General features: G+C 29.6%; 2 protein-coding genes across 3 annotated transcripts; both read right to left on the reverse strand.

The window, feature by feature from the left end:
• Window positions 1–3,607: 3,607 nt before the first annotated feature.
• Window positions 3,608–5,170, reverse strand: LOC129911308 (doublesex- and mab-3-related transcription factor 2). Its single transcript, XM_055989052.1, has 2 exons — window positions 4,495–5,170; window positions 3,608–3,955 (listed from the first exon to the last, which is right to left on the reverse strand). Exons 1-2 carry the CDS (start codon window positions 4,835–4,837, stop codon window positions 3,609–3,611), a joined length of 690 nt encoding a protein of 229 aa, XP_055845027.1. The 5' UTR covers window positions 4,838–5,170; the 3' UTR covers window position 3,608.
• A 4,224-nt stretch (window positions 5,171–9,394) lies between these two features.
• On the reverse strand, window positions 9,395–23,054 carry LOC129910627 (uncharacterized). Of its 2 annotated transcripts, none has more exons than XM_055988059.1 (7): window positions 22,379–23,054; window positions 19,421–19,603; window positions 18,040–19,358; window positions 17,816–17,960; window positions 17,626–17,749; window positions 12,619–12,839; window positions 9,395–12,558 (listed from the first exon to the last, which is right to left on the reverse strand). In XM_055988059.1, the coding sequence occupies exons 2-7, from the start codon at window positions 19,592–19,594 to the stop codon at window positions 12,217–12,219; spliced, it is 2,325 nt and encodes a 774-aa protein (XP_055844034.1). In that variant the 5' UTR covers window positions 19,595–19,603; window positions 22,379–23,054; the 3' UTR covers window positions 9,395–12,216. The 2 variants fall into 2 exon arrangements, with proteins under 2 accessions (XP_055844034.1, XP_055844035.1); XM_055988060.1 differs by having other exon boundaries at window positions 22,375–23,054.
• Window positions 23,055–26,771: the final 3,717 nt, after the last annotated feature.

Here is a 26,771-nt window from a genome sequence, read left to right on the forward strand (position 1 = left end):
TATTTAGTTCATCAAAATTGCAATTAGATCAGTGCCAATAATTTTTGAAAATAAAAAAATTATTAGCAGCATTTTGGATAAATGGTATATGAAAGCGGAAAAATAAATTGCCCACAAACTAATTGGTGGAAAGGGGGCGGGTGAATGCCTTGTTCGATTTCACTAGTCAAAAAGTTTTTTTTTATAGAAATCAAAGTATACATCACAAAAATAGTGTTTTGAACGTTCAAAATTCAATATCTCAACAACTTTGCACGTTAGAGCTATTCTAATGCTAGATTGAATTTAAGAAGGTCAAAGGCCATTAGAAATGTATAATTTGGTTTCTATCTTAAATCGATCTTAAAAATCGTTTTTTTTTCAATTTTTCTCAATATTTTCTAAATCAAAAGTATAGTTTTTCCATACAATCTTAAATAAAAGGTTTTAATATAAGTAACTACATTCCAAGCTTTTCAAAAATCAAAAACTTTTTCGATTGACAAATAGGCTATTTTATCAAATTAAATTCGTCAAAAATCAAAAAATTAACTTTTTGCTCAAAAAACATTTAAAATACATAGAAAACATAACAAAGTAATTTTTAACCAAGATTTGTTACAATCAAACCATTTTTGTAAAAGATAAAAATAAAAAATAAAAAAATCGTATTTTTTGCATTTTTTCAATATTTTTGAGATTATATAAATAAAATGGTTTTAGTAAAAGTTATGACACTTTTATTACCCACAACGTTTGCATTTAACTTTTGTTGATAGGAGGTCTACTTTTGACAGAAATCGTAAAAAACCAAGATTTTCGACACCAACACTTTTTCGCCCACCTACCCTTTTCCACCAATTAGTTTGTGGGCAATTATTTTTCCGCTTTCATATACCATTTATCCTAAATTTTCCAACCACCCATATGCTGCTAATAATTTTTTTATTTTCAAAAATTATTGGCACTGATCTAATTGCAATTTTGATGAACTAAATAATATTGAGATTGAAGCAAATTACAAAATGCACAAAAAGCCGGTATACTGTATTTACAAAATTTGGGTTAATAAAATTGAGGTAACAAAAAAACCATTACCATCTTCTACTCATTATTTATTAAATAAATACATACATTTGTATGTATGTGTTACTGATATAATGATATAAACATTAAAAAAAAACATGAATGATTGTTTTTTTTACAACCGAACGGGCGGCTTGCTTGGCGGTGGGAGCGGACTAAACGACTTTGCGGCCGGCTGGAAGTCGTAATTTTTGTCCAAAAAAAAATATAAAAATACGACATAGTAGGTCTGAATGTGGGCTACAATTTTTATGTTAATAATTTTTTCGATATTCATCACCCAAAAATAGATTATGTCAAAAAACAAATTGCATGTCCGAAATTTTTGAATTTTTTAATCGATATCTCGAAAACGGTTCATGATACACAAAAAATGTGTATGCATGAATTGTAGAACTCGTTAAAAGCTACAAAAAAGCTCCTTGTAAAATTTTCGCATCTCGTCAGATAGCCGAGTTATTGTCAAAAAACCAATTTTATCCTTTTTTTCAAAATGGCGGAAAAAGCTCATAGGAAATCTTGGTCGAAAACTTCAAGTTAAGCTTTTTTAAGCATCCTCTACAACATATCCAAAATTTAGCTTTCTCGGTCATTTTGCATTTCCAAATGTATATAATGACTGGCCTAAAATTTTATCTTTGAATTTACTAAACTACGGCAGTATATCTAATGTACAGTTGGAAACGAAAATTCGATTTTTCTAGTTGGAACTGTGTACCTTCCGGCTAAAAATCTCAGCTAATCTTTGCACTGCTAAAATTTTGAGAGAATTTTGTATAGGAGCGCGATCTGTGTTTTGTACGCTTAAAGCTTTTTTGTATAGATGTTCTATGATTTCAAGTTGTTAAAAATTGACAGAAAATCCTTATAAGAATTTCTTTTGCAAGGCAACATTTTTTCTGATAAAGTATATTTATCATTAATCATTTTTAGAAAACATTTTTTATTTGAAAAATAAAAACCAAACAAATAATGTACTTTAACTCTGCTGTTTATTTTAGTTCTGCGTTAAAAATGAGTCTCAAATGAGTTGTAGAAAAAACACTGTTATGTATATACATATAGGTATTATCATTTTTTTATTTGAAAAATCTTGGAGCCAAAAATAGCCACTTTCAAAAATGGTAAAAAAAGATTCACATTTTTTATTTTAATATTCAGATAATTTTGGTTAGTCAGTTTCAAGTTTTTGGTTTAAATGCGCGTTGATAGGCGTTTACTTAAATTTGTTTAAAAACACGTTCAAAATTTTAAAAACTGATAGGTAAATCGGAAACCAAAATTTTGAATAATTTCTATCTTCTTGGCCTTTTTCTTAAAATATTGAATCCTAAGCGGGCTTTAGGTCAAATTTCAAACCTTTGTCGAAGAGTCGAATGTATTTACGTTCTTCCTCAGGACTATAATAGTTGAACCCTAAATTAGAAATTTAATTAATATCTAAACATGTTCGATTTGTAAGTAATGGGGACTTTTCACGAGTCGATTTTTACCGAGCGGCGAAGCTTTCGACTCGTGTGAACGTAAGTCCCAGGCGACTAAAGTGACAACTCTATGGAAAAATCCTAGTCGACTGACATATCGTGCGGCTTAAATCGACTCGGGAAAAGTGGGCATAACTGTTCATAATGCAGGTATGAAATGAGCCAAATCTGTTAAATATACTTTTATTTATGTACCTATTTATTTTTTTAAATTAACAAAAAATTCGACATCTCCGTTCTTATCAATTTTCATAAAAAAATAACTATTTTGGTGGTATATTGTTGCTATCTGGCGTTTGTTTTAAAACAAAGATTAAAAAAAACATGAACCAATAAAAAAAACCACAACGTTCAACAAAACCGAATATTTCATTTTTGTTGAGCCAAAATATACCTACGTTTTAATATTCTTAATTCAAGTTCAAATTAAATAAAACCTATGACGTCACATCATACTGTTTTTTGATAAGATATCAGCCAATTTTACTCCCATCATTTTAGGTTTTTCTATTTAACTTTCACAATTCTTAAATTTAATTTGAAAAAAGTTTAGCCTTGGTTTTTTTGGAAACATGCATTGCTAAACACGATGTTTTTCATCTCATCATACATTTGTATTGATACATTTTCAAAAGTACTGAAATATTTTAAATATTCCTATAGGTATATTACATAAAATACAAAAAAAAATCACAAGAGGTTAAATTTCGCAAGTTCTCAAGCTTTTGGATCTCGAACAACTTTCTACTTTAAGAGAAAATAAAATTTGGGAGTGGTACAAACTTTTAGCCCTACCTACATATTTCTAAAAAAAAGGTGGTTGATGTTCAACTTTAGTACATATTGTATAGCTATATTGCTTTTTCTGTACAAAAACTTGAAGTGATCAGTCTGAATTAAGATTAATTAAATTTCCCTTTTTTCCATTTATTTAGATTAAAAAAATGTAAGACAAATTAAACAACGAAATTTTTTAATAAAAACAATAAATATACTTTTTATTTACAAACTAAATTTAATAATATTTACAAAAGCAAAACGCAGACTCTTCAGCCAAGATCATTTTCCCATTATCGATTCAATTGAAAACGAAAGTTTAGGTCGTTTTGAATATAAACTGGTATCAGTCTTAAACTCATTTGGTTCTCCATTTGCTCCAATCGGTAGTGCATCAAAACGCTTTGAACTTTTCATATGCATCTCATATTGATTGCTATAACATGATTGCCGTTGCACCGCACTTAAATCCAAAGGATAATAGAAATTTTGCTGAACTGCTGCCATTTGAGTAGCTGCAACTAATGTAGCTTCTATCACCATGTCCAGTTCTGGATCAGCAAAAGCTCTTCGTTTACGAATTCTATCTAGAAACGGCGATTGTATGAAGGCATACTGTTGACGTGATTCTGAAACGAAAGAAAATAATATTCGTGGTCATTTAAAGGACACTAAAAAAATATTAATATTTCTTAAGAAGAAAAAAGGATATTGTAATATAACTCCTTGTCCTTTCCGCTTCGTATGCACTATGTGCTCCCTGTATAATTTGTCCATTTAAGTGTGAAATTAGTATCTATTTCTTTTTCAATTCAAATCAATATGGATATTACGTATGTGTCCTTATTTGCTGAGGCATCACATTTCATCAGTTTTCCTTTGTTTTCGCTTGGTTTTGAAAATTAAGTGCATTTTTAAATGAAATCTGATCCAAAGTTATTTCCTGCATCAGGCAAGAAAGTGACCTTTTTTTTCATCAGAGACACCACATGTTTTATAAATGTGTCAGTCAGGCGACATACTGTCTGGGAAATCCTTTATAGTCTGACTTCTTCAATTTTTATAAAGGAATTATGTATTGTGTGGGGGTAAATGTGTGTTTTCTTCTGATTGTATTTCGGTAAGAAGAAGCTGAAAACTAATGAAAACAGATAAATTAAATATTCACCTTCAATTGCTGCAGCCAAGTGTAATGATGATTTTTGGAGAGTTCTTCGCTTTTGCTTGTAAATTATCTTCTGAGCCAGTAATGCTTCCTTTGATTGCGAAGTACGATTTGATATATTGGAATCCAAGGATTCTAATGTCTGTTGTCGACGAAGAGCAATATGAGCTGCCAGAACTTTTTGTCGATTAACAACCAATTGACAGTTTGGACAGGAACAATCTCTCCAGCGACAAAGCTTTTTGTGTCCTTTAATGCAGGATATTACGCCGTGATTTCGACAACGGGCACACTTTGGAGTTCTTAATCCTCTTTTTGAAGAAACCTCATCAATTTCGTTCGACATGTTTGCGAAGATCGTTTAGATTTAAATTTAAAAAGTTTTTTTAATAACTTGGTTGAACTTTTCCGTTCCACTTAAATGATTAAAGATTACACAAAAAATATCCTTTAATCTTTTCAACTTGGTGGTTAAAGGTTTTTTGAAAATTTCAAAACTCTGATGTGATCTTTCCACTCGAATGCTTAGTTTGTAACTGATTTTGAGATCAACTAGCGACAGACAAAGGCGACTGGATGTCTGGCAAAGATTTTCGAAGGGATGGATGCTGGCTGTTGAATGTCTCATCCAAAAATAGAAATTGTCATTTAGGTAGTTTGTATAATGAGAATGTTTCAAGTGGTTTTTTTTTTCTACTTGAACCAAAACAAATTATAAAACTGCCGTTCAATCGACAAATAATGTTTGTCTTTTCAAAGAAAAAAAAAAAAAAAAAACAATATCACTTTTTTGAGACTGAGAAGAAAAAAACATTGAGAATATCTGAAGGAGCAATGTGTGGTTCATGTTAGTGTCAATGCAATTTGAAAAACAAAGTGGCGAATTTTTTTAAAATTAATTTAAGTAGTAAGTATATTGAAGTAAAACGCATTTTTCTGTGTGAATACAAATGTATTATTTTAGCTCAAATTTCTTAAGCCCTTATACATAAAAAAAAAATGTCAAGAATTTCTTCAGTTTTTCAAAAGTGGTATAGTGTTTAACAAAATTGGTTAAGTGTTAGAAGTGCAAATCTGCTATTCAATATTTTGATACAAGAATATTCTAGGAATAGAATTGAACTTGGTTAAATATTCCACAAGTACTTACAAGTACTTCATAAATTTTGCATTGTTTATTTTTGTATGATATGATATTTGCAGCAAATAATATTATTGTGCAAATTATTATTCATAATGCTTAGTTTTTTTTTTAATATGGCACGAAGGACTCCTTTTTTATATACAACGCAATAAGTCACTATATCATTTACAATCATTAGATTGCTGCCTCCAATCGCCCAAACCGGATGCTCTGCCATTCGCTACACCTTGGCTTTTTGACTGAACCATCGATTTTATAAGGCTTTACTTACTTATTATTAAGGCCCTCAGACCTATTAAATTGCGCATAATCGCTAGGGGTCCTTCACTATACCCGGGCGCCATTCTGTACGATTAAAAATAAAATAGATAAAAGTATATTTTAGTAATTCGACACTTTTTGGACTTTGTTTTTTTTTTGTCTTCAAAATTTTTGAATTTTTGAAAAAAAATTCCACAGCTTCGTTAAAAGGTTCGTTAAATTAAACTTGAAATAATTGACATTTTTGCAGTTTATCATTTTCTACCTTGTTCTTTTGTTTGCCTATGATTGTATAGCACATGACCAGTAACACAAATTACTAAGATCGATCTTCAGTGGCCGCTAGTTTTTTTTAATGTGGGTTTTTTTTTTTTCAAGTTAAAACAGCATTTTTTTTAACCATTAAGAATAAACGTTGTTTTACTTTGTTTTGAAAATTATCTTATTCGAATTCTTTTTAAAAACTAGACTCATTTGCACACAAATTTAATATCTCTTTTTAAATGTTGAAGGTACGATCAAAAACCAAAAATTCGAAGCATTAAAAATAACCAAATATTTCTTATAACAATATATTTAATTCATTTTTTTTTCGAATAAATAACGAAATTACAAATGTGTTTCAATCAATCAATATAATTTATGTATAATATATAATAATAATCTATAGTAAATACTTTTTTTTTTGTAATCAATATTTTTTTTAAACACTTTTGCAACTTTTTTTTTTTTTATATTTGTGTTATATAGATTTTTCTATAATTTTTCATAAAATATGAAATAGAATTAAAATTTTGCTAAATTAGTTCATTAGCACCTTGAGAAATTGCGTCGAGAAAGTTAAACAAAAAAAAAATTACAAAAATAATATTTTTTACCATAATTAAGCTACATAAATAATATATTTTTAATTTATAAACATTTTCAAGAAATGTTTTTACTAACATAATTGTTTCTGTTGAATCTTATACAAATTGTCTCATATATGAACATATAAAAAAAATAATGGAATTTGATAAAAAAAAAATGTTAAGTAAATAGAAGCAACATTAATATCAATAATAATATTTATTAGTTTTAATTATAAGAAAGTCTCGACGACATACAGAAGAAAAACAAATTATAATTCTGAAGTCTGAATTCATATTGTTCGCATAGTCAAAGCGGAGAGGAAAAGAAGAAATTGTTTTACATAAAAGCTTATTTTGTTCTGTCCTTATTATTGTCATATATAATTTAAAAATATGTTAAATCGCAATTGCTTTAAACAAGAATTTTATAATATAATTTTTTTTTTAACAAATATAAATAAACTCACTAAATCTATATAAAAACGAACACCACATTTTTGGTGTTATAAGTCTATTATTTTTTATTTTTTATTCCATATTGTTGTATCAGCTTAAAATAAAAGGTCTTAAATTTAAAATAATATTGCTTAAAGTTTTCTCTCATCGTTTGATAAATATTTTTTTTTGTTTTTATTTTGAAAATAATAATAATGTTTGGATTTATGTAATATTTGTGCTCTTGTTAATTAAAAATAATAACAAAGCAAAAAGTTTAATATAAGACCAAAAAAAAAAAACATTACATAGATATGTTTTACATATTATATAGGTGTGCATTTCTATAGGCTAAATTCATTGTGCTGATATTGGAAGAAATTGTTTAAAAAAGTTTATATCATTTTTTTTGTTTTACTTTTGCAAAGTAGTCTATTTTTCCTTATACATATTACACTTTTAAAATTCAATACAATGATAATTTAAAAATGATCCATTTATATTTTGGAATACTCTCCATAAAATTTACAACCAATTGGGGAATATGTATGGATGAGATCCACTATGGAGATCTATTTTCTATGAAATTTTTGATGTAAAAACGATTTTCTAACCTTTCCCAGCTAAGAGAACAATTGTTAACCATTTGATAATTAGAGCGCCTTGAATTTTGAAGCCCAATGTTACAGAAGCTACAACATTTTATCGAGTTTACAAATACAAAACTCTCTTCGTTCTCCATACAATTTCTTGGTTGACATTGCATGTCTGTACGTGACGTTCCTTTGTTTTTGGTTTTATTTCATAATTAAGAAAGTAAAGATTTCCATTTTTTGATCTCGTCAAGGATGAACGATGTGTTTAAAAAAATAATTATTTGACCTTAAAAACAGACAATAATAAATCAAATTTGTCTGTACGTTACTGTGGAGCGCTTGAATTTTTTTTGAAAAAAAGTCCTAGATAAATTTTTTTTCCATTGTATGTACCTAACTAATAAAAAGAAGTGGTCCAAGATTACAGTCTTGTGGCACACCTTATAACCAACGAATAGACATGAAACGGGATATCAATTTTGTTAATGAATTTTTGAAACATCATCAAGAATCGAAAAAAAATTCATGCTCTTAGGACTTAAAAACAATCCAGCAAATTGATTTTATTATAATATGTATCTTAAATACATTATTAAATGTATTGGCAAGAATGTTGTTGTTGGCCTTCGTCAGGGACGGATTGGGTAAGTATTATTTTCATTAGTTCAGAAGCGAAGATGATTTTTTTTTAGTTTTTAATTAAATTTTTGAAAAATTAAAAAAAAAACTTTTGAAGAATTAATTTATCACATAAAAAGTTAAAAAATATTTGTATATGAGGATCTTAAAAATACCTATCTCAAAAGTCCTCCTTGCCTATATTTAATAAAACAAACTACTTTGCTAACAATTCGTTTGTAGATATAATTTTTTTTAAAATATAAACATACTTAAATACACATCCTACAGCAGCACATGCGATTAATTAACAAACAATAAAAAAGAAAACTTAAATAATTTTTTTATACAATTAATTAATAAGTATGTATATAATTTAAACTATGAAAAAATTGTCTAAATCTCAACATTTTTACTAATAAATTAGGTATATTATATAAATAATTTTGGTTATAAATTCCACACTTAATCTATTTTTGAAAAGTATAGGTATATTTTAATATTTAATCAATTCATTAATATATTTATTTATTTTATTTATATATATATTCAATTGGTGTTGTAAGATCTGTTTTTTTTTGTTTTGTTTTATATTTCTTAGCTTTAACTATAACAAAAGATGTTAAAAATTTATACTTATTGCTTTAACTTTTTTGTTTTTTTATTTTATTAAATATATTATCTTAAACACAACATTTTTTAATTTTTTTTTGTTTTAATAATAATAATAATTATTTTGAAATTCCAACAATTCAACTATTTTTTATATTTTATATTTTTTTTTTGTGTTTATTTATTTTTTGTATTTAATTCTAGGAGAAGGCTTTTTTCTGAAAGGTATATCCATTATCACAACATTATTGAAATAAATTATTTTCTTTTTTTTTCTTTCTTTATTTTAATTTTATTTAAAAAACAGAAATTATAATAAAAATAGGGACACAGTCAAACGGTAGCTTTCCAATGTTTTACTGATTGCCACAAGTCGCAATAATAAATTTAATTATTTTTTTTTTTTTGTTTTCTTTTGATAATATTTTTGTTATGTATGTAATTAATTGTGTATCTTATTTTTTTTTGTATTCTTTTCACTCGTTAGAAGGTATAAAAAATGTGATTAAGTAAGAGTAAGTAGGTATGTATATTGTAGTTGGTTGTGAAATATTGTTTTTTTTTTCTTGGTTGTTGATAGAATGAATTTAGTTTTGATGAAAAATTTAATAATAATTTTATTAAATGTTTTAGGTATTAGGTGATACATACTTTTAGGGTGAACGCTTGTTTTTTTTTTGTTTTAATTTTAGTTTTATCTTTTTTTTTTTTGGTTATGAGATAGTCAAGAGCTTTGGTCCAAAAAATGAATTTATAAAATTTTAAAACTGTTAAATTTGCTTGTGAGGAAAAATATCTAGACTTTATAGTTAGATAATAAGTTCCACATTCGTGTAGTGCGGGTAATGAAAGTGTATCTGTTTTAGACGCTTCGAAATTAGATTCAAATGTACGAATGATTGAAGTCTCCTCGGAATGCAACTAGCTATTTCATCAATCTGATGATTGCTTTTTAAAATATCTGTAAAACATAGTGTCATACAGAATTAAGCGGTAGGTACTAGAGATACACTGCCGGTCAATATAAAAGGTTGACCTATGAAACTTCATAAAGAGCTGCTTTCTCTTAAGAAAGCTTTACAACCTCAACCTTTTTTTTTAATACAGTTTCAAAGCATGTCTTTAAAAAAAAAAAACGCACACTGAACTGAAGATAAAATGTAAAACGCAGAGGGTTAACTCTGTGCGAAGCTGGAAGGCAGCTGGCTTGAGGCTGAGTTCCATCCTACATTTTAAACGTCATCTTAAGTAGGAAGGTTGTTAAATCTGGATTCTGATCCAGCCAATTCTACATTTTATTTTGTGAGAAAGTGACAAGGCCCTCAAGAGTGTTTTTCTCGTCATAACACGGTGAGTAGTGCAAATACGCATGCAAGAATGAATGATTTCGAAATGCAAGCCACTAGGCCCTGGTCGCCGACATGCTTTTCCCCCAATACTAATGAGAAAATGTCATTAAGTGAGAAGTTCTTGCAAAATTAGCGTCCACTGCTTTTTGCTGACTGATACTTCCGCCAATAAATGCCGAACGGATCTTTTGATCGAAAGTTTTTCGGCAAGCCACTGGGCTTTGAGTGGCAAGTGCTTTTGCCTAGTAGACTATCGACCCCAAAAACAGATAGCTAGGCTTTATTGAATCTGGGAAAATGTTGTTTTTGATCAAAATAATTCAGAAATCCTAAAATATTAGCCGTGATCACCAAAGATCACAGAAATGCTGAGCTAGTAAAAAAAAAAAAAACTTCTCACAAAATTTCAGAATGAGTAGTTTCTGAGATATAAGGCTCCAAAAACCACAAAAACCGTAATTGGCTCACTCATGCACTCACTCACTGACTGACCGATCATCTTGTCGCTATTGTAGAAATTTTTAATTTAGGTCAGTGCAAACAAAGGAAATAATCGATATTTTTAGATTTTCTACTCAGGTGCGTGGTATCCGTTCATGTTCGATGAGTTTTCTTCTTGGAGTCCTGAATACCGTAGAATTTTGACGCTTGGTTAAATGGTAGATCTGGTATCTTATGCAAAGGAAACATTTTTTTAAATAAAGATTTACTTCTCTACGCATTTGAAGTTACTGTAATCTAAACTTGTCAGTCAAATTTTTTTCACTGACAAGTTTCAATACTTTGCGCAGTTCGAATAAGTGTATCAAGCTTTATTCGATACAGGATGTACGAACAGAAAGGATGTACATAAAAAGAAGTTAATTAAACTCGACGAATGTCTAAAAATAACTGAAGTTATGGTAACGTTACACCTTTGGTGAAACTACATATGTTCAAAGTGACTGAAGATGTTATAAAAAGCCTACCGATCTTTTTGATAGATTGGTGTTTTCTAGAAATTCATACTGCATCCAAAGCTCCTCTGTATCCTTAACTAATTACTAGCCGATACTAATACTCACTAATCTATTTTGTCATCTCGAACTTTTAAACTTCCTGTTATTGGATGAAAACACGACTGTAATAAGTTTTCGTGTACAAGTGTTATAAGCGTTGTACAAAATCTAGTTTTAAGGTCTCGAAATAATACTGAGAAATCTGTTTTCAAATGTCATTAGTCTTAAGAATTTAAAATTTAATAGAACTTTTAAATCAGACGTTCTTTTCTTGAAGATTTTTAATTTTAAAGATATTTTCGCCCCAAATATCGCTTCGCTTACTGTCACACAAACTATATCTCGATTAGCTAATCTCACAAATAAATTTAACACAAAGTTAAATAAAAGAGTAAATTTTACTAAATACTTTAAAATTACATAACATAACTTTAGATTTATAATTTTATATAATTTATATTCTTTTTTTTTTCTATATTAAAGCAAGAATTCATCACTTTTAAGTTTAACTTGTTTGGTACTTTCGTAATTAATAATAATTAAATTTTATCTCTTTAATTTTCTTTTTATTAATTTCTTTCGTATTTCTATATAAAGTTCTCGGAACTGGTAGTCGGCATTAGAAAAATGTATGAAAAATTATTATAAATTGATTTTGTTTTTTTTTTTTTGTTAGATTTTTGATTTTTTGTTTTGTTGTTGATGACGGTGTTAACTACACCCCAAAATTTAGGTTAAATAAAATATTTTTATATACTATATTCAATTTCAATATTGGGGTTAAGTTACATACTGATATATAGAAAAGAATAAAGCCATTTTGTATTTTAGGGGTATATAATGCGGGTAGGTATATAATACTTATCGTTCAATGAAAATTCTCTTTTTGTCATTAATTCTGTCATTTGTTGATGCATATCGTAAAATATGCCACATTGCTACGGGTTTTCTAAGACTCGATAACATTTGATGCCAATGTCTTAATCCTTTGCCCGTTGTAGTGCTACCAACAATAACATGACCCAAAGGCACTACTTCGGTACCTGTGGAACACATTACCGTCAACCGGATATGAACTGTATTAAGTGCATATGGGGGAATACTGAATATCATTGATTCATTGAATATTGGACATCGATGTTCTTTCCGTTTTAGTGAGGTTTTCTTTTTGAAAACTTTTTTATCGTCCTTTAATAGATAGGCCTGAAAAGGGTGTTAATATTTTAATTACTTTTTAATAATAAAATAAATAAATAAATTTACCTTAATAAAAATTCCTTGAATATCATTGCCAGATTCAAGTTGTTCATTGCATTTTAAATTTCGTGCTTTCACAACCACAACGGTAAGGCGTTCAGCTGTTGGCAAATAACTTAATGAAAACATCAATTCACCCCATTTGGCTTTTTGTTTTCGTGTATCTGATAATGGTAGCCACGTTGTCATTGGGCGAACAATTTCATCAATTTCCAATTCAGATTCACCTTAAATGAATAATAAATTATAGTGATAAGATGTTGTATCGTAAAAATTGATATTTGACTTAAAATTTAAATATTTTTTAATAGTAAAAGTACGATTAGAGAGCAAACACCTTTAAATCGAACTCTGACTAACGTCATAAAAGTCACAAAAGAAGCTGCTGAAATATTGCATTTTTATGTTTGGTCATTTCGAACTTAAGCCGAACCGTATAGCCTTTGAAAGGTCACTTAAAAGACAAAATAAGCTGATTTTTTTGTGAAATCAAATGAGCCCAAAATAAACTTTAAGTCCTTTTTATTTCCCGACAACGGTGAAGCTAAAAGTAAGGTTATGTGTTTAAGCGATTTTCTACCGCTAGTTAAAGGCTATATCTGATGTCACATTTAATTGAAAATGGTGAACTGTAGATGCAACATAAATATTCGGTATCAAATTTTAGAAATTGTGTGTCTTAGGGGACTAATAAAAAAAAATTTAGGGTACCAAAGTTTTTAGAAGTTACATTTTGTTTCAACTTTAATGACCTGAATCTTCTTTGGTAGTCTCTTACAAGAAAAAAGAAAGAGAAGTCTCAGAAATGGTTTATAGTCTATTGAATAGACCCTTTTGGATGGAACAAATTCGTTCAAGAGTTTTTATTGGCGATTATGATTCCTTGGCATACAAGAATACTCCAGCCAAAAGTGCTACTAAATCCATTGGTGCATTTCTGAGAAAACGGCAACACTGGTCGGTTTTCAGTTTTTTTGATTTAACTCGAAAATCAAGCCTGACTTTGAAATGGTTCAAAGACACTTTTTATAGCAAATTAAATTTTCTGTCAAGTTAAGATGGTTAAAAAATTTTAAAAATTATTTTTGACTAATATTCTAACCTAAAATCAAAGAAAAAAAAGTTAAAAAATTGACAATTTTATTTTTTTTTACTAAATCAAGGGGCATTTTGTGTATGTAGCCGGGACGTCCAAACTTTGTACTAATGAAATAAAGAAGAGGTAAAATCCTTTGATAATATGCAATTTTTAATTTTTTTTGTCAAGAAACAACTTGAATGTACCTATTCAAAAATTAGCACTTTTTCTAAATTTTTGACTTTTTTAATTAAAAGCAAGTTTTTAAAACTCGATAAAACGTATTAATTGGTAACTTTAAGACTTTTAAAGTAAACATACTTCGAGGGATTGATTTAATATAAACTAAATATGACAAACAAAAAAATTTATTTGCATCCTTATGGCCTTTTGTGCAATTTTGTGTATGTGCATTTTTATAAATTCGGGTCGAATGGATGGACGGAGAGCCATTAGCTTTGGTCTATTGCATAGAAGAACATTTAATACCAACTCTTTTACTGTTTTCAATGGCCTGAAAAACAATTCTTGTAAAATCCGCGACCAACGAAAAGTTTCTCTTGAAAAACGAAAAAAATACTCTAATGAGTTTGAAACAAAATAGCTCAGGCAAATTAGTAAATCAAATTGCACTTTTCGCGGGACAAATTTTTTTCATGGAACGTGTTTAGGTGAATGTCCTTATCGTAAAAGTGAATTTTTTGGGATGATAAGATATCGGGAACAGCCGCCATCTTGGAAAAGAGGTCGGTGCCGTTTTTATTTTATAACTCCATTTTTACTCATTTAAACCAAAAATGTCCGAGGATAGACTTATTATCAATTAAATTATCTAAAAAATGATATACAAATGAATTCCGTGAGTTAGTTAAATTCAATTTTATAGTCGGTCAAAGTCCGGGTTCTTCTCGCAAGGTTAAGACAATATGACATTTTTTCAAATATCTGAAGAACTTTCGATTTGTTTGGGATTTTCTTAAAGAATGAATTATAGCACTTTTAATTATCTATGAAATGAACCCTTTATTGTTTTTGTAACCATCACATTGTAGAAGCAACAAACGTCGAAGTCATGATATACGATTTTTAAACTGAACATATTTGGGATTTCAATAGTTCAAATAAACAATCAAAAATTAAACACAATAGTCTGGAAAACATAACGGCTTACACACCTCATATCTTGAGTTATACTTATCGTAATGCTGAGATTGAGGTGTTCATGTTTAGGAAAAATGACAGGGCATCAGTTCTTATATTTAGAATTTTAAATAGTGTCACTTTAGCTTATTCACATTAATTGGAAAATTCACTTCATTTAAAACCTCGAAAACCATATAAAGGTTAACATTAAAGATTTCAAACTTTGAATTCAATATTTAGACGAATATAGTTAAAAAACTGTTTACTTATATTTTGGTTATACCTACACTTCAAAAATTTGCTCGGTCTAATAGAAGAAAACTTGATATTTTCTCACTTTTGACTGGTAGAATGTGAACTTCGACGTTAGATAACTTATACATTATGTTGGTTACAGTAACGATAAAGGGTTCATTTCATAGATAATTAAAAGTGCTATATAATTCATTCTTTAAGAAAATCCCAAACAAATAAAAAGTTCTTCAGATATTTGAAAAAATGTCATATTGACTTAACCTTGCGAGAAGAACCCGGACTTTGACCGACTATAAAATTGAATTTAACTAACTCACGGAATTCATTTGTATATCATTTTTTAGATAATTTAATTGATAATAAGTCTATCCTCGGACATTTTTGGTTTAAATGAGTAAAAATGGAGTTATAAAATAAAAACGGCACCGACCTCTTTTCCAAGATGGCGGCTGTTCCCGATATCTTATCATCCCAAAAAATTCACTTTTACGATAAGGACATTCACCTAAACACGTTCCATGAAAAAAATTTGTCCCGCGAAAAGTGCAATTTGATTTACTAATTTGCCTGAGCTATTTTGTTTCAAACTCATTAGAGTATTTTTTTCGTTTTTCAAGAGAAACTTTTCGTTGGTCGCGGATTTTACAAGAATTGTTTTTCAGGCCATTGAAAACAGTAAAAGAGTTGGTATTAAATGTTCTTCTATGCAATAGACCAAAGCTAATGGCTCTCCGTCCATCCATTCGACCCGAATTTATAAAAATGCACATACACAAAATTGCACAAAAGGCCATAAGGATGCAAATAAATTTTTTTGTTTGTCATATTTAGTTTATATTAAATCAATCCCTCGAAGTATGTTTACTTTAAAAGTCTTAAAGTTACCAATTAATACGATTTTATCGAGTTTTAAAAACTTGCTTTTAATTAAAAAAGTCAAAAATTTAGAAAAAGTGCTAATTTTTGAATAGGTACATTTAAGTTGTTTCTTGACAAAAAAAATTAAAAATTGCATATTATCAAAGGATTTTACCTCTACTTTATTTCTTTAGTACAAAGTTTGGACGTCCCGGCTACATACACAAAATGCCCCTTGATTTAGTAAAAAAAAATAAAATTGTCAATTTTTTAACTTTTTTTTCTTTGATTTTAGGTTAGAATTTTAGTCAAAAATAATTTTTAAAATTTTTTAACCATCTTAACTTGACAGAAAATTTAATTTGCTATAAAAAGTGTCTTTGAACCATTTCAAAGTCAGGCTTGATTTTCGAGTTAAATCAAAAAAACTGAAAACCGACCAGTGTTGCCGTTTTCTCAGAAATGCACCAATGGATTTAGTAGCACTTTTGGCTGGAGTATTCTTGTATGCCAAGGAATCATAATCGCTAATAAAAAGTCTTGAACGAATTTGTTCTATTTTTGCTCTGGAGCTCGGGTCTATTAAATAGACTATTATACAAATGTATGTATTTAAATGATCACATAATAGAAAGACATGCTCTTAAAGTGGTCCGACTTTGTTTTTATCGTGAGTTTTTGAAAGCCTTGAACTGATAATTCCCATTTTGCAAATTTTATGTTTATACTAATCTCCCAAGATATGTTTTTGTTATTATAACTCACTTGAGAATCTATTTAATTTTCCAACCCAAACGCGAAGCGGAAAAATTATTTTTTAAATTTTGATTTGATTTGGAAAAAAGTTTGTTTGTAATAATTTTTGAACTAGCGTGAACTAACGATAAAAAGTGATGTTATTTTTTGTTGGAATTACCATAGTTAGTTGCGAAAGGTCTAAAAAGTTCTATTCGTGTACTGAAAAATAAATCACTTCAGACACCATTTTATATTTGTTGTAACTTTTGAAAAATGTTTGGATAGATTATACTAAGAATGTAGCTTTTATAAGTGCTCATATTATGGCAAACCCAAAAAATCAATGATTTTTACATTTGAAGAATTTTTTGTATTTTTTTGTGGTTTTTAAGGTGAAATAAAACAAATCAACTTAAGCTTCTTAGCAAGAATTTTATGTGGACTACATTGAATCAAGTAAGAATTATAAGTGAAATAAATAACAATAACAGTGGATTTACATTTTCTTAATTATAAATTTTAAGAAAGGTCACTGTGGTGTATGTGTACTATTTTTTTATTTTTTTGTGAGGTGAATACAAAATAATGCTTGTATCTTTTGCAAAAATAGTGGAATAAAGAAGAAACAAAGCAAGCGTTTGACAAACGAACCACAGTGAAAAACCAACAATTTTTACACTTAATAAAAAAAAAATTTTTTTGTGATTTTTGAGGTGAAAAAAATAATTCCGTGGGCTGACGAAAATAATTTTGGGCTAACCTTGGGCAATCAAACCAGACAGGTTTGAAAGAAAAAAAAATAACATTTGGGGGTGTCAACTTCAACTTGGTTAATATTGATAATATTGAATATGGACTCCGTGTAACCCATATGTTTCCCTCAATATTCTCAGGAACCAACTACAAATTATCGAATATTTATATAAAATCATAAAACTTACCAATTAAGGTATGAACATTGCCACAGTGATAAAGATGAAACCATAATGAATGTCGTCCTTGTCGTCTTTTCATTTGAAAAGTAAATGTTTCATTAAAGCTTGGTGTTAGACAATCTCTTATAACCTTTAATATAAATATAAACATATTATAAAATATCAACGAATTATTGCAAATGTTTTATTTGTTTACCTTCGTTTGAACAGCATTTGCTTGGTCCGGTACTAAATAAATTCGCACAAATGTATCAAAAGGTTCTAGATTTGTATATCCAGCTATTTCTTTAACTTCCATGACATTAACAACAATATCTACACTTTGATTTGTAATGGTATTTCTATAAAACCAAAAAAAAAAAAAAAGATAGAAAAAGTTTAGATAGAAACCCTTTAAGAAACACATTCAAAATTATTTACTTATCACAATGCAGTCCCACACACAAATTCCCTGTGATTTCAGGTGTAGGCTGTTCTAGATCCGCCAGCAGTACGGAAGACTCTGAATTGACTGAATCACAAGAAATAGCTCTCTGCAATATTATGCTGTCCATAGAGCCTTTGTCACTGTCCAATGAAGTTTGAGAGCTATTACGTCGACCAATTCCAAAACCCACCGAAGATTGACGACGAAATGGAGGAACATTACCATTTCTTGATGAAAGAAGTTCCTCCGAAGTGGTCTTCTGAATCTCAACACTTCCTTTGCGTTTAAACGGATTACTGTTACTACAGAACTGTTTCAAATCGATTTCGGTTGCTTCAGTTTCTGAGAACGATCTATTTCTGAATTGGAAGAAGGCTTTCCTACCAGAATCTTCAGTTACAGGGGCTGTCGCTGGAGCCGTTACTGTTTCCGAGTTATTGAATTGATAGTTTGAAGGCAGTGACATATGCTGACTGGCAGGCATTTGGTTTATAAAATCATAAATAGCATTCATAAATTTCTCTTTTGGTGCTGCTGCATCATTGTTGACGGCCTGGATAGTGACAGATGCCGCATCTGGAAGGCTTATTATCTCTTCTTCAGCTGTTAGTTCAACAGTTGTAAATGGATTTTTATTAATATTGTCATCGGTTGTAATTGGAATTTTCATTTCCAAAGGTTTTTCGGTCGGACTTAGTTGACAGAGCTCATTGATTGTTGTCAATGGGGTTGTTGGCGGACTTGGAGCGAATTTCGTTTGATTATTGGTTTGATTTAAAAATGGATTGGTGCTGCTTTTCGAACGCAACATTTCTTCGCCTTTTTGTTGAATTTTGAAAGCGGCTTCGGAAAGATTTATTAATTGACCATTTGGAGCTGTGCCAATTCGTTTAATAGTTGGCCTTGGTATGGCAGTTGCAGTTGTTGTGGCCGTTTTTATTTCAAAATTCAATGGTGTGGAGAGATTTCGTCGAAGTGATGCCGAGTCTATGGAAGATGTATGATTTTGTGACGATGGAAGAGCATTTATTGTAGCAGATTGTTTAATCTGATGATGAGTTTGTTGATTAATGGAAGCAGTAGTTGTTATGAATTCATTTTCGAAATCTTCGGATTCTTCTTCGCTAATTTTTGATGGTATCGGTGCTGGTGCTGGTCGTAATGGTTGTGGGGGAATATCTGATTGTGGTATATTCCATAATGGCATGTGTGATGTTGTATTTTGACCAAGATCTTTGCAATCACGATCTACGGAATCGAATCTTTTAAAGCTACCACTGGAGCTAAGCAAAAAATCTGAACCTGAGTGTATCTAAAAGGATTAAATATTAACATGGAGAAATGAGAAAGGGGAAATAGATATTTCCATCATACCAGATAACCATTAGCGTTGAAAAGTTTATTTTTAGATAATCGTATTGTCTCTTCTTTGCTGGACAGAATCCATGATGTTGTTTTTGGACTTAAATAATGGCAGGCTAATACAGCCATAAAAACCAAAATAGCAATTACTGCCACACTTGTTACTGTTATTGGTGATGCATCCATTGTGTGGTTCTGGAAATACAAAAGTAGTTGAACAATATGAGAAATATAATGATTAATAAAAATGTATGGTTTTGGTGGACAGTTCATACATCACAGATCTATACAAAGTGTATATTATTAAGATGCAATCCTAGTTTTTTGGCTATTCATTTGTAAATTACAAGACTCACAAAATGAACTCAGACGGTTTATTTGCATTTTTAACGTTAAAGGATTATCCGCAAGCATAACTTAAGCGTAAAGCGCACAGTTAGACTTTTTTAACAGTAATGTTTTTGTTGTGATTTCACTACTTTTTGCAAAGTTTTGCTGTAGAACTTAAAATCTCTATAACTGATGAAAATTCAGAAAAAATAGGCGGTTACACGCCCCTTGTCTAAAATTCTCAAATTTAAATTTTTTTCTTTTTTATAAATTACCAGTTCTAACATTCTACCAAATTTCAAGGTTCGACGATAGTTAGAAGTGCTCTATAATATTTGATGAAAATTCAGCGGAAAGAGGCGGTTGCTACGCCCCCTGGCTAAAATTCTTAGATTTAAAATGTTTCAACGTGCAAATTACAAGTTTCTACAATAGCGGAAAGTTCTCCATAATTTTGATGATCTGTCAGTGAGTCAGTTACGGTTTTTGCGATTTTTGAGACCCTATATCTCAAAAACTACTCATAGTAAGTAGCTGAAATTTTCGCAAAATTCGATTTTAACAAAAAAAAAAAAAAAAAAGATGAATCGTATTAAAACGTACATCATACTTCTGAACTAAGAGTTGGCTTAGAGGCAGTTCACCTTCAACAAAGTCGATTTTAATATCATAGCACTTTTTTAATTTGGAAGTGAGACGCATGTTTTATTTTTGGTTTAAATTGAGCTTTCGCTAAATTCGGGTCTCTAACTAAGGGCCACTGAGTATTAAGGTATGATATTTGTAACAAAATACCTAATTATAAAAATATTTATTTTAATAATTGTAACAAAATAAATAAATCATACCAACATTTTTGCTAACCGATATATTGCAGGATCGATCACTTTAATTTCGCGTAATGGCTTCAGTAGAACCTTTGACGCAGTAAATTCATATTCCAAAGAAGAAATGAAGCCTGCACAAGACCATAATTATAAGCTGTAGGTATGAGGCGGATACATGGACAAGGACATTGACAATAAAGAAGGACATTGTCAGTTGTCACATGCTTACCCAAGAAAGCTCATATTAAAGAACAGCCTCGGATCAACTAGGGAAGAGATGAAGGGAGCTAAAGTACGTCTCCGTAAACTACACACTATAGCGCTTTATCCCTCTTGTCCGAAAAGCCAGTAAACGATTCTGAGAGCTGTGAAGAATACTAGGAAGAAGTTATGTCCCATTTATGCGTCACTTCTTATATAGACGAATGGTGGCAGGAATTCGCTGTTTTCATTTTATTATAGGGGATTCAGCAAGTAAAGATAGGTAGACGGATATGAATTGAAACTGTCAAATCGAATGGGCAAATATTACTTTTTTCAATATGCCACATTGTTCTCATAGAAAGTAATAACTTGGTTCATAAGCACTGCTTGTCAAGCAGAAAAAAAAACAAATTTTATATCTGATTTGCCACAACATTAATAAGAATAACCTAGGTCAGTAAGATTATTTTATTCAAATGTTTAGTTCTTAAAACCAATAAAAATTGACTTCTTGAAAAAGGTTTATACATAATTAAGTTAACTTCTTTGGTAGCCGAACTTTTCACTCAATTCTCTGCAAAATTTTATTACCACAACTAAATTTATCGATTAAGTAAACGTCATCGTTACTTTGGCAAAGAAGCAACACAAACTTATTACACCGCACCACGAAGATTGATTTAGAAAAAGTTTATAGGTACGTTTAAAAAACATTTCTAAATTTAGACAACTTTCATAAATATTGAAATTGAATCATAGAAAGTATTCGTAAATTTCGTTTGTTCCCTGATTGAATTTCACAAAAAATAAAAAAATAGAACTTGGTGAAAGTATGGTTCCTATAATACTTCATATGCCCACTTAATTGAAATCTATATAGCACATTGTCATCATTTTTTAAAAAAATGTTTCTTTTTTTTTTTTTAAATAAGAAAAATAATACACAATACATACCTATACATTTATGTCTCGAAAAAAGAGAAACCCAGAAGACAGAAGATATATAAAAAAAAATATATATAAAAACTTAAACAAACAGGAAATGTGAAACTCAAGCAATCATCAGCCTCCCATTCAAGCATCAAAAGAAATGTCAATCAAGTACCATCCTCCCCAGCCAGAGCGAGCACACAACTTTATAGTGCTGCCGCCCTGTGGCCCTGTCAGCAACTATTCGATGACATTTTGCATTTTGCGGGATTTTAACAAAACTGAGATATGTGAGAAATCATACTGCTTCGCACCCATCTTCTTCCGTTGCTATACACAACTACATTATTTTTTTTTTTTATTTTTCATTTTTTGTAAAAAAGTTGACAAACGTTACAATCACATGAAAAGGAAGTGAAAACTACTGTTATATTACGGAAGAAGGGGTCAAAAAGCTACTAGACACCTTTAGAGGCAATTTCTCAAGAGGGATGGGCCCTTGAGTACATTTTCCAAAGAAATTAGGTTACATTGTCTGATGTGACAATGACGATAGGATTTTGCACACTGTTTTTTTTATAAATTAATATAGGTACATTCAAGAATGAAAAAAAAGGAGGTGAGGGTGTGGTATGATTAGAGGTAAAATTGGACTAATTACAAAAAAAAACTTACTTACAAGTCGAGGTTTTCTGGCAAAAATTTTGGATTTGATTTGTGTGACAAAATTCAAAGTAATAGGTCATTCAGCTGCAGCAGGTCGAAGAAGAATTTTTTCTTGTTGTATCTATGCATTTTTTTGCCTTTTATTTCACTTTATTTATTTTTTTTTTTTTCAAATAAATTCCATTAAAAAGGCACTAAACGACTGCGATTGCAAAATTTGCCAAAAAAAAAACATAATGAAAACCAAAAAACTAATAAACCATAGAGGGGATATAGATACAAAAAAATCACATAATATCAAGAAAAACTATTTGCAAAAATGCTTGATGGTTCTTAACACTTCATTTGAAACTTTACCGAAGGACATTTGCACTTTCGATTACTTTTGGCAGCTGGCCATACCCCAATCCATTGATTGTTACATAAAAAAAAATGAAAATAAGCCCGAATCGTAAACTTTTCAACTTTGCCTCTAGGAAAGAATTTATACCAACAGATTTTGAATGAATTGAAAAGTTTTAATAAATAAAATTTGTGTTTTTTTTTTATTCAAAAATATAAATGCATTTTTTAGAAATTTGTTCTTCCTTATTGACTCTCACTTTTCACTCCGTTAGATATACTCTGGCAACTGCCACAACAATGATGTTTTTATGTACATTCGCCTTCTTTTTTTTTTGACATCTAACTTTGTGTCTATGCAAATAACAAAGAAAAGGAATGCAGAAAAAAACAACACACAAGAATCCTAGAGTGTGGTGGATCCTGCGTGGTTTGTATTTTTTATGGAGCTTTTTACCATAAGCTTTTTTGTATGTTTCTATTCTACCAAAGCTAAACTTAAATAACGGTTTTTCGGTTTAAATTCATTTGACGTTTGACAAATTGGTTAACGGCACTTTGGTAAAGGGTTGCTTTGATACCGAGCATATTTGTTATTTTGTATAATCAATCAATTTAAACTTGAACTTGTGTACAGCATCTCAATATGTAGGACCAATAAAGCCACTTTAAATGTCAGAGAATGGTCAACAAAATCAACTCCACGAAATAATAACAGAAGAAAAATTTTAAGATTATTTTTAATGAAAAAAAAGTTACGCATACGCCACAGTGACCATATAAATTAAACTACGATAAAGTTTGCTTGTACAAAATGTTTCATGTTGCCTGTCAAAATTTTAGGTGAGGAGACTTTGGAGACAAAACCGATAATTATTATTGTATTGAAAAATGATAACGGAATAGTTTCAAGGAGTTTTGTAACTTTATTATTCAAATGCTTGAGACAAATCAGTGTAAATACCATTTAAAATTTTAGACTTCGGGTCGCTTTAAGTCGCATTGTTTCGGGTTATGTCGCATTATGTCGCGTGTCGTGTCACCGTGTGTCGCTGTGCAGCGTTTTGTCGCGTTGTGTCGCGTCACTAATAGTGTTGCCGCAGGCTTTTTTAAAAAAGTAACAACATTTTTCAAGAAGCGTAACAAATGGGAAAAAAGCGTAACAAAATAAAAAAAGTCATAAATCGAATCTTATCTTATTTGAAAGCTTATTATTACGAAGTCTAGCAGACTGCTGCAGCGAAAAAGAGGTGAAATAAAATAAACCAGTAGAATTTTCACTTTTCAAAAAGCAGAGCAAAATTTTTAGTTTGAGCCTAATATGAAGCCGAAACAAAATTTTATCAACGAAATCAAAATTTCAATATGCTTTCCGTTTTTCAGTACACAGCTGTAGAAAACAATTCCGGATTATAAGGAGAGTTTTCATGGCCCTTTTTTCTGTTATAAAGAACTGTGTTGACGGTTTGATTTTTTTATTTCTAATTTTTTTTTTGTTCAAAAACGTATTTTCTAATATTTTTTCTTGATTTTAATTTAACTTATTTTTTTTACTTTGACAGAATTCTCGATGATATTTTTCCGTTATCATTTTCGCTTACGACTTTGAGGACTTAGGCCCAATTTATTGACTCTCCATTAAACTTAAATCGCCATTAAAAAACTCAATTTTAAAATTAAAAGCCAATTTCGTTTAATTCAGACTCTTTTAAGGATTTTTTTGAAGTTTGGCATCATTAACTAATTGAGCATTAAATTTAAAAGCCGTTTTAGTTAAAACACCAAATTCGACCTTTTAAGAGGGATTTTTAGAGTAAATGGAGGTTTTAAAAAGAATTTCTATTTATTCACTCTCCGTTAGTGTCAAATGTCATTTCATTTATTGTTTAATTATTATTTTATTTGAAAAATGTCAAATGAGCTAAAGAAATAAAAAAAAAACATCACAATTATGAATAAAAGTCCAGACTAGAATTTTTTTGAAGGTATACAATACACATATGCATTTGTACCATAAATAAGTAATACATTATATAAAATGACTGCGGCTCGCCAGAAATTCTATCATTGTTATCTATGGGTAGAGACAACACTTCATTTAAGATTTTTAATAGACACGAAAGTCAAAGAAATTAATGCATTTCTTGTCTACTTCGCACAGATAGTACTAGATCTACTAGATTATTTTCTCCACTTTAAAACTAATCAGGTGCTGCATAATATAAGCATCTCAAAACATTGCAATTGACGCCATGAGAAGAAGAGATCTAAAGCTTACTTCTAAACTAATGACGATCGATGAATGCCGATAACACCTAAATTTAAGTTGTTATTTGACACTGCTGGAAAAAATTAAAAATTTCACGTAACTCCTTCTTCTTCTCATAGCTTCAATTGTAGGTTCTCGAGCATTTTCGCCTGGCGTTTTCAGCTGCAAAATACTTACGGGCCATAGTTTTTATGGTTTTTCTTCAAATTCAAATCTATTTGATTTGACAAAATTGTAGCTTTTGACAGATTATTTTTCAAAAAAAATAAAAAATCCTTAGGATATTTTTAACAGAGTTTAAAAAAAAAAAAAAAACGTACTACTGGAGGCGGAGGAGAACTATTTATTAGGTTTTATATCTTTCTGAAAAATAGCCCTGCATTTTAAACAGTTTTATCTTCTTGTGTATTGTTAAAAGATATTATAAATCCTCAAGGGGTTTTAGATTATAGATACATTTTAAGATTGATAACTGTTACATTCGAAATTGAGTGCATAATTTTTAAATTTCTTTTTTATTGGGGAATAATTTAAAAACGGAAAGGTAGAACTATTTATGAGATGAATTTCTTGGCTAGAGCGTCTAGCCTAAAAATTCAAATTTTATATTATTAACACATTAAATTTTTCCAACTCCATCCATTTTGTCCTTAGCTAATACAAATAGGTATACAAAAAATAGACTTAAAACGTTTTTACCATGAACAGATCATTGTTGCCTGCAAATCAATCAAAGTTATTGGATAAATTGTCGAAGAAAAAAAAAGGTTCCGGTTGAAATTTTCAATCTATTTCAACGAAAAACAAACAAAAATTTTATTGAAAAAAAGTGTAACAAAACGGAATAAAATGTAACATGGTAACAAAATTGTTAAATATTTCAAAAAAGTAACACTTTTGTTACACTTGTAACATTGTGGCAACATTGGTCACTACGCTTGTCCATCGTCCATCAAAAAACGCAGGTTAGGCCTTATTTACATCAAAAAAATTAATTTTTGACCTATCGTGTGACAATAATTCATAATTACATATATGTATCTGATTTTATTTAAATCTACTTTTTTTGCTTAATGGATATTCTTAATGGATTTGGTTATGTTATAAATGTATACTATTGTGTATACTTGTACCTATACCTACTCATTTGATTTTGCATTATCCACGATCAAATTTATTCAGAGACGCTAATTGAATCAGTTCATATACATCATTGCATAATTTAAAAATTTTTGTATTGATCCTGCTGCCATTTTTATAGAAAATTTTATTTCGTAAAAGGAAATATCTCGTTCTGCACGACCTTCAGCTAAAAAAAAAATAGCATTAAAAGAAAAAGAAAAACATTTTTGGACAGGAATACTGATTTCTCCTTTTTTGTTTTAATGTCAAGCATTCATAATACAAAAATACTTACGTTGTACGAAGTTCCAAGCTAAAAACCCATATACATTCATATCAAACAACAAAAACCAATTTTTTATTTAACAGTAAATTAACAATATGCTAATTTATGTAGGGTTGGAGCGTCATATCGAACACCGCCTTAGCGTATCTACAGGAGCCGGGAGTAATCTCTGATCATGATAGGAGTTTTGTCTTTGGCTGGACTGATGTAGAAATTTTAAAAGTACAAATATACATATTTAATACATTTAATACATATATATTAAGCGACATTTCTAAAATTGTTCAGGAAACGCAAAAAACAAAATAATTCTGTGGGGAAATGTATGGGCTGTACAATTTTATTTTCTCTCATTTGTTTCATTTGTATACATGATAGAACAACAAC

Source organism: Episyrphus balteatus, chromosome 2 (genome assembly GCF_945859705.1).
Source record: "Episyrphus balteatus chromosome 2, idEpiBalt1.1, whole genome shotgun sequence".
In the NCBI taxonomy this organism is placed as follows: Eukaryota; Metazoa; Arthropoda; class Insecta; order Diptera; family Syrphidae; genus Episyrphus; species Episyrphus balteatus.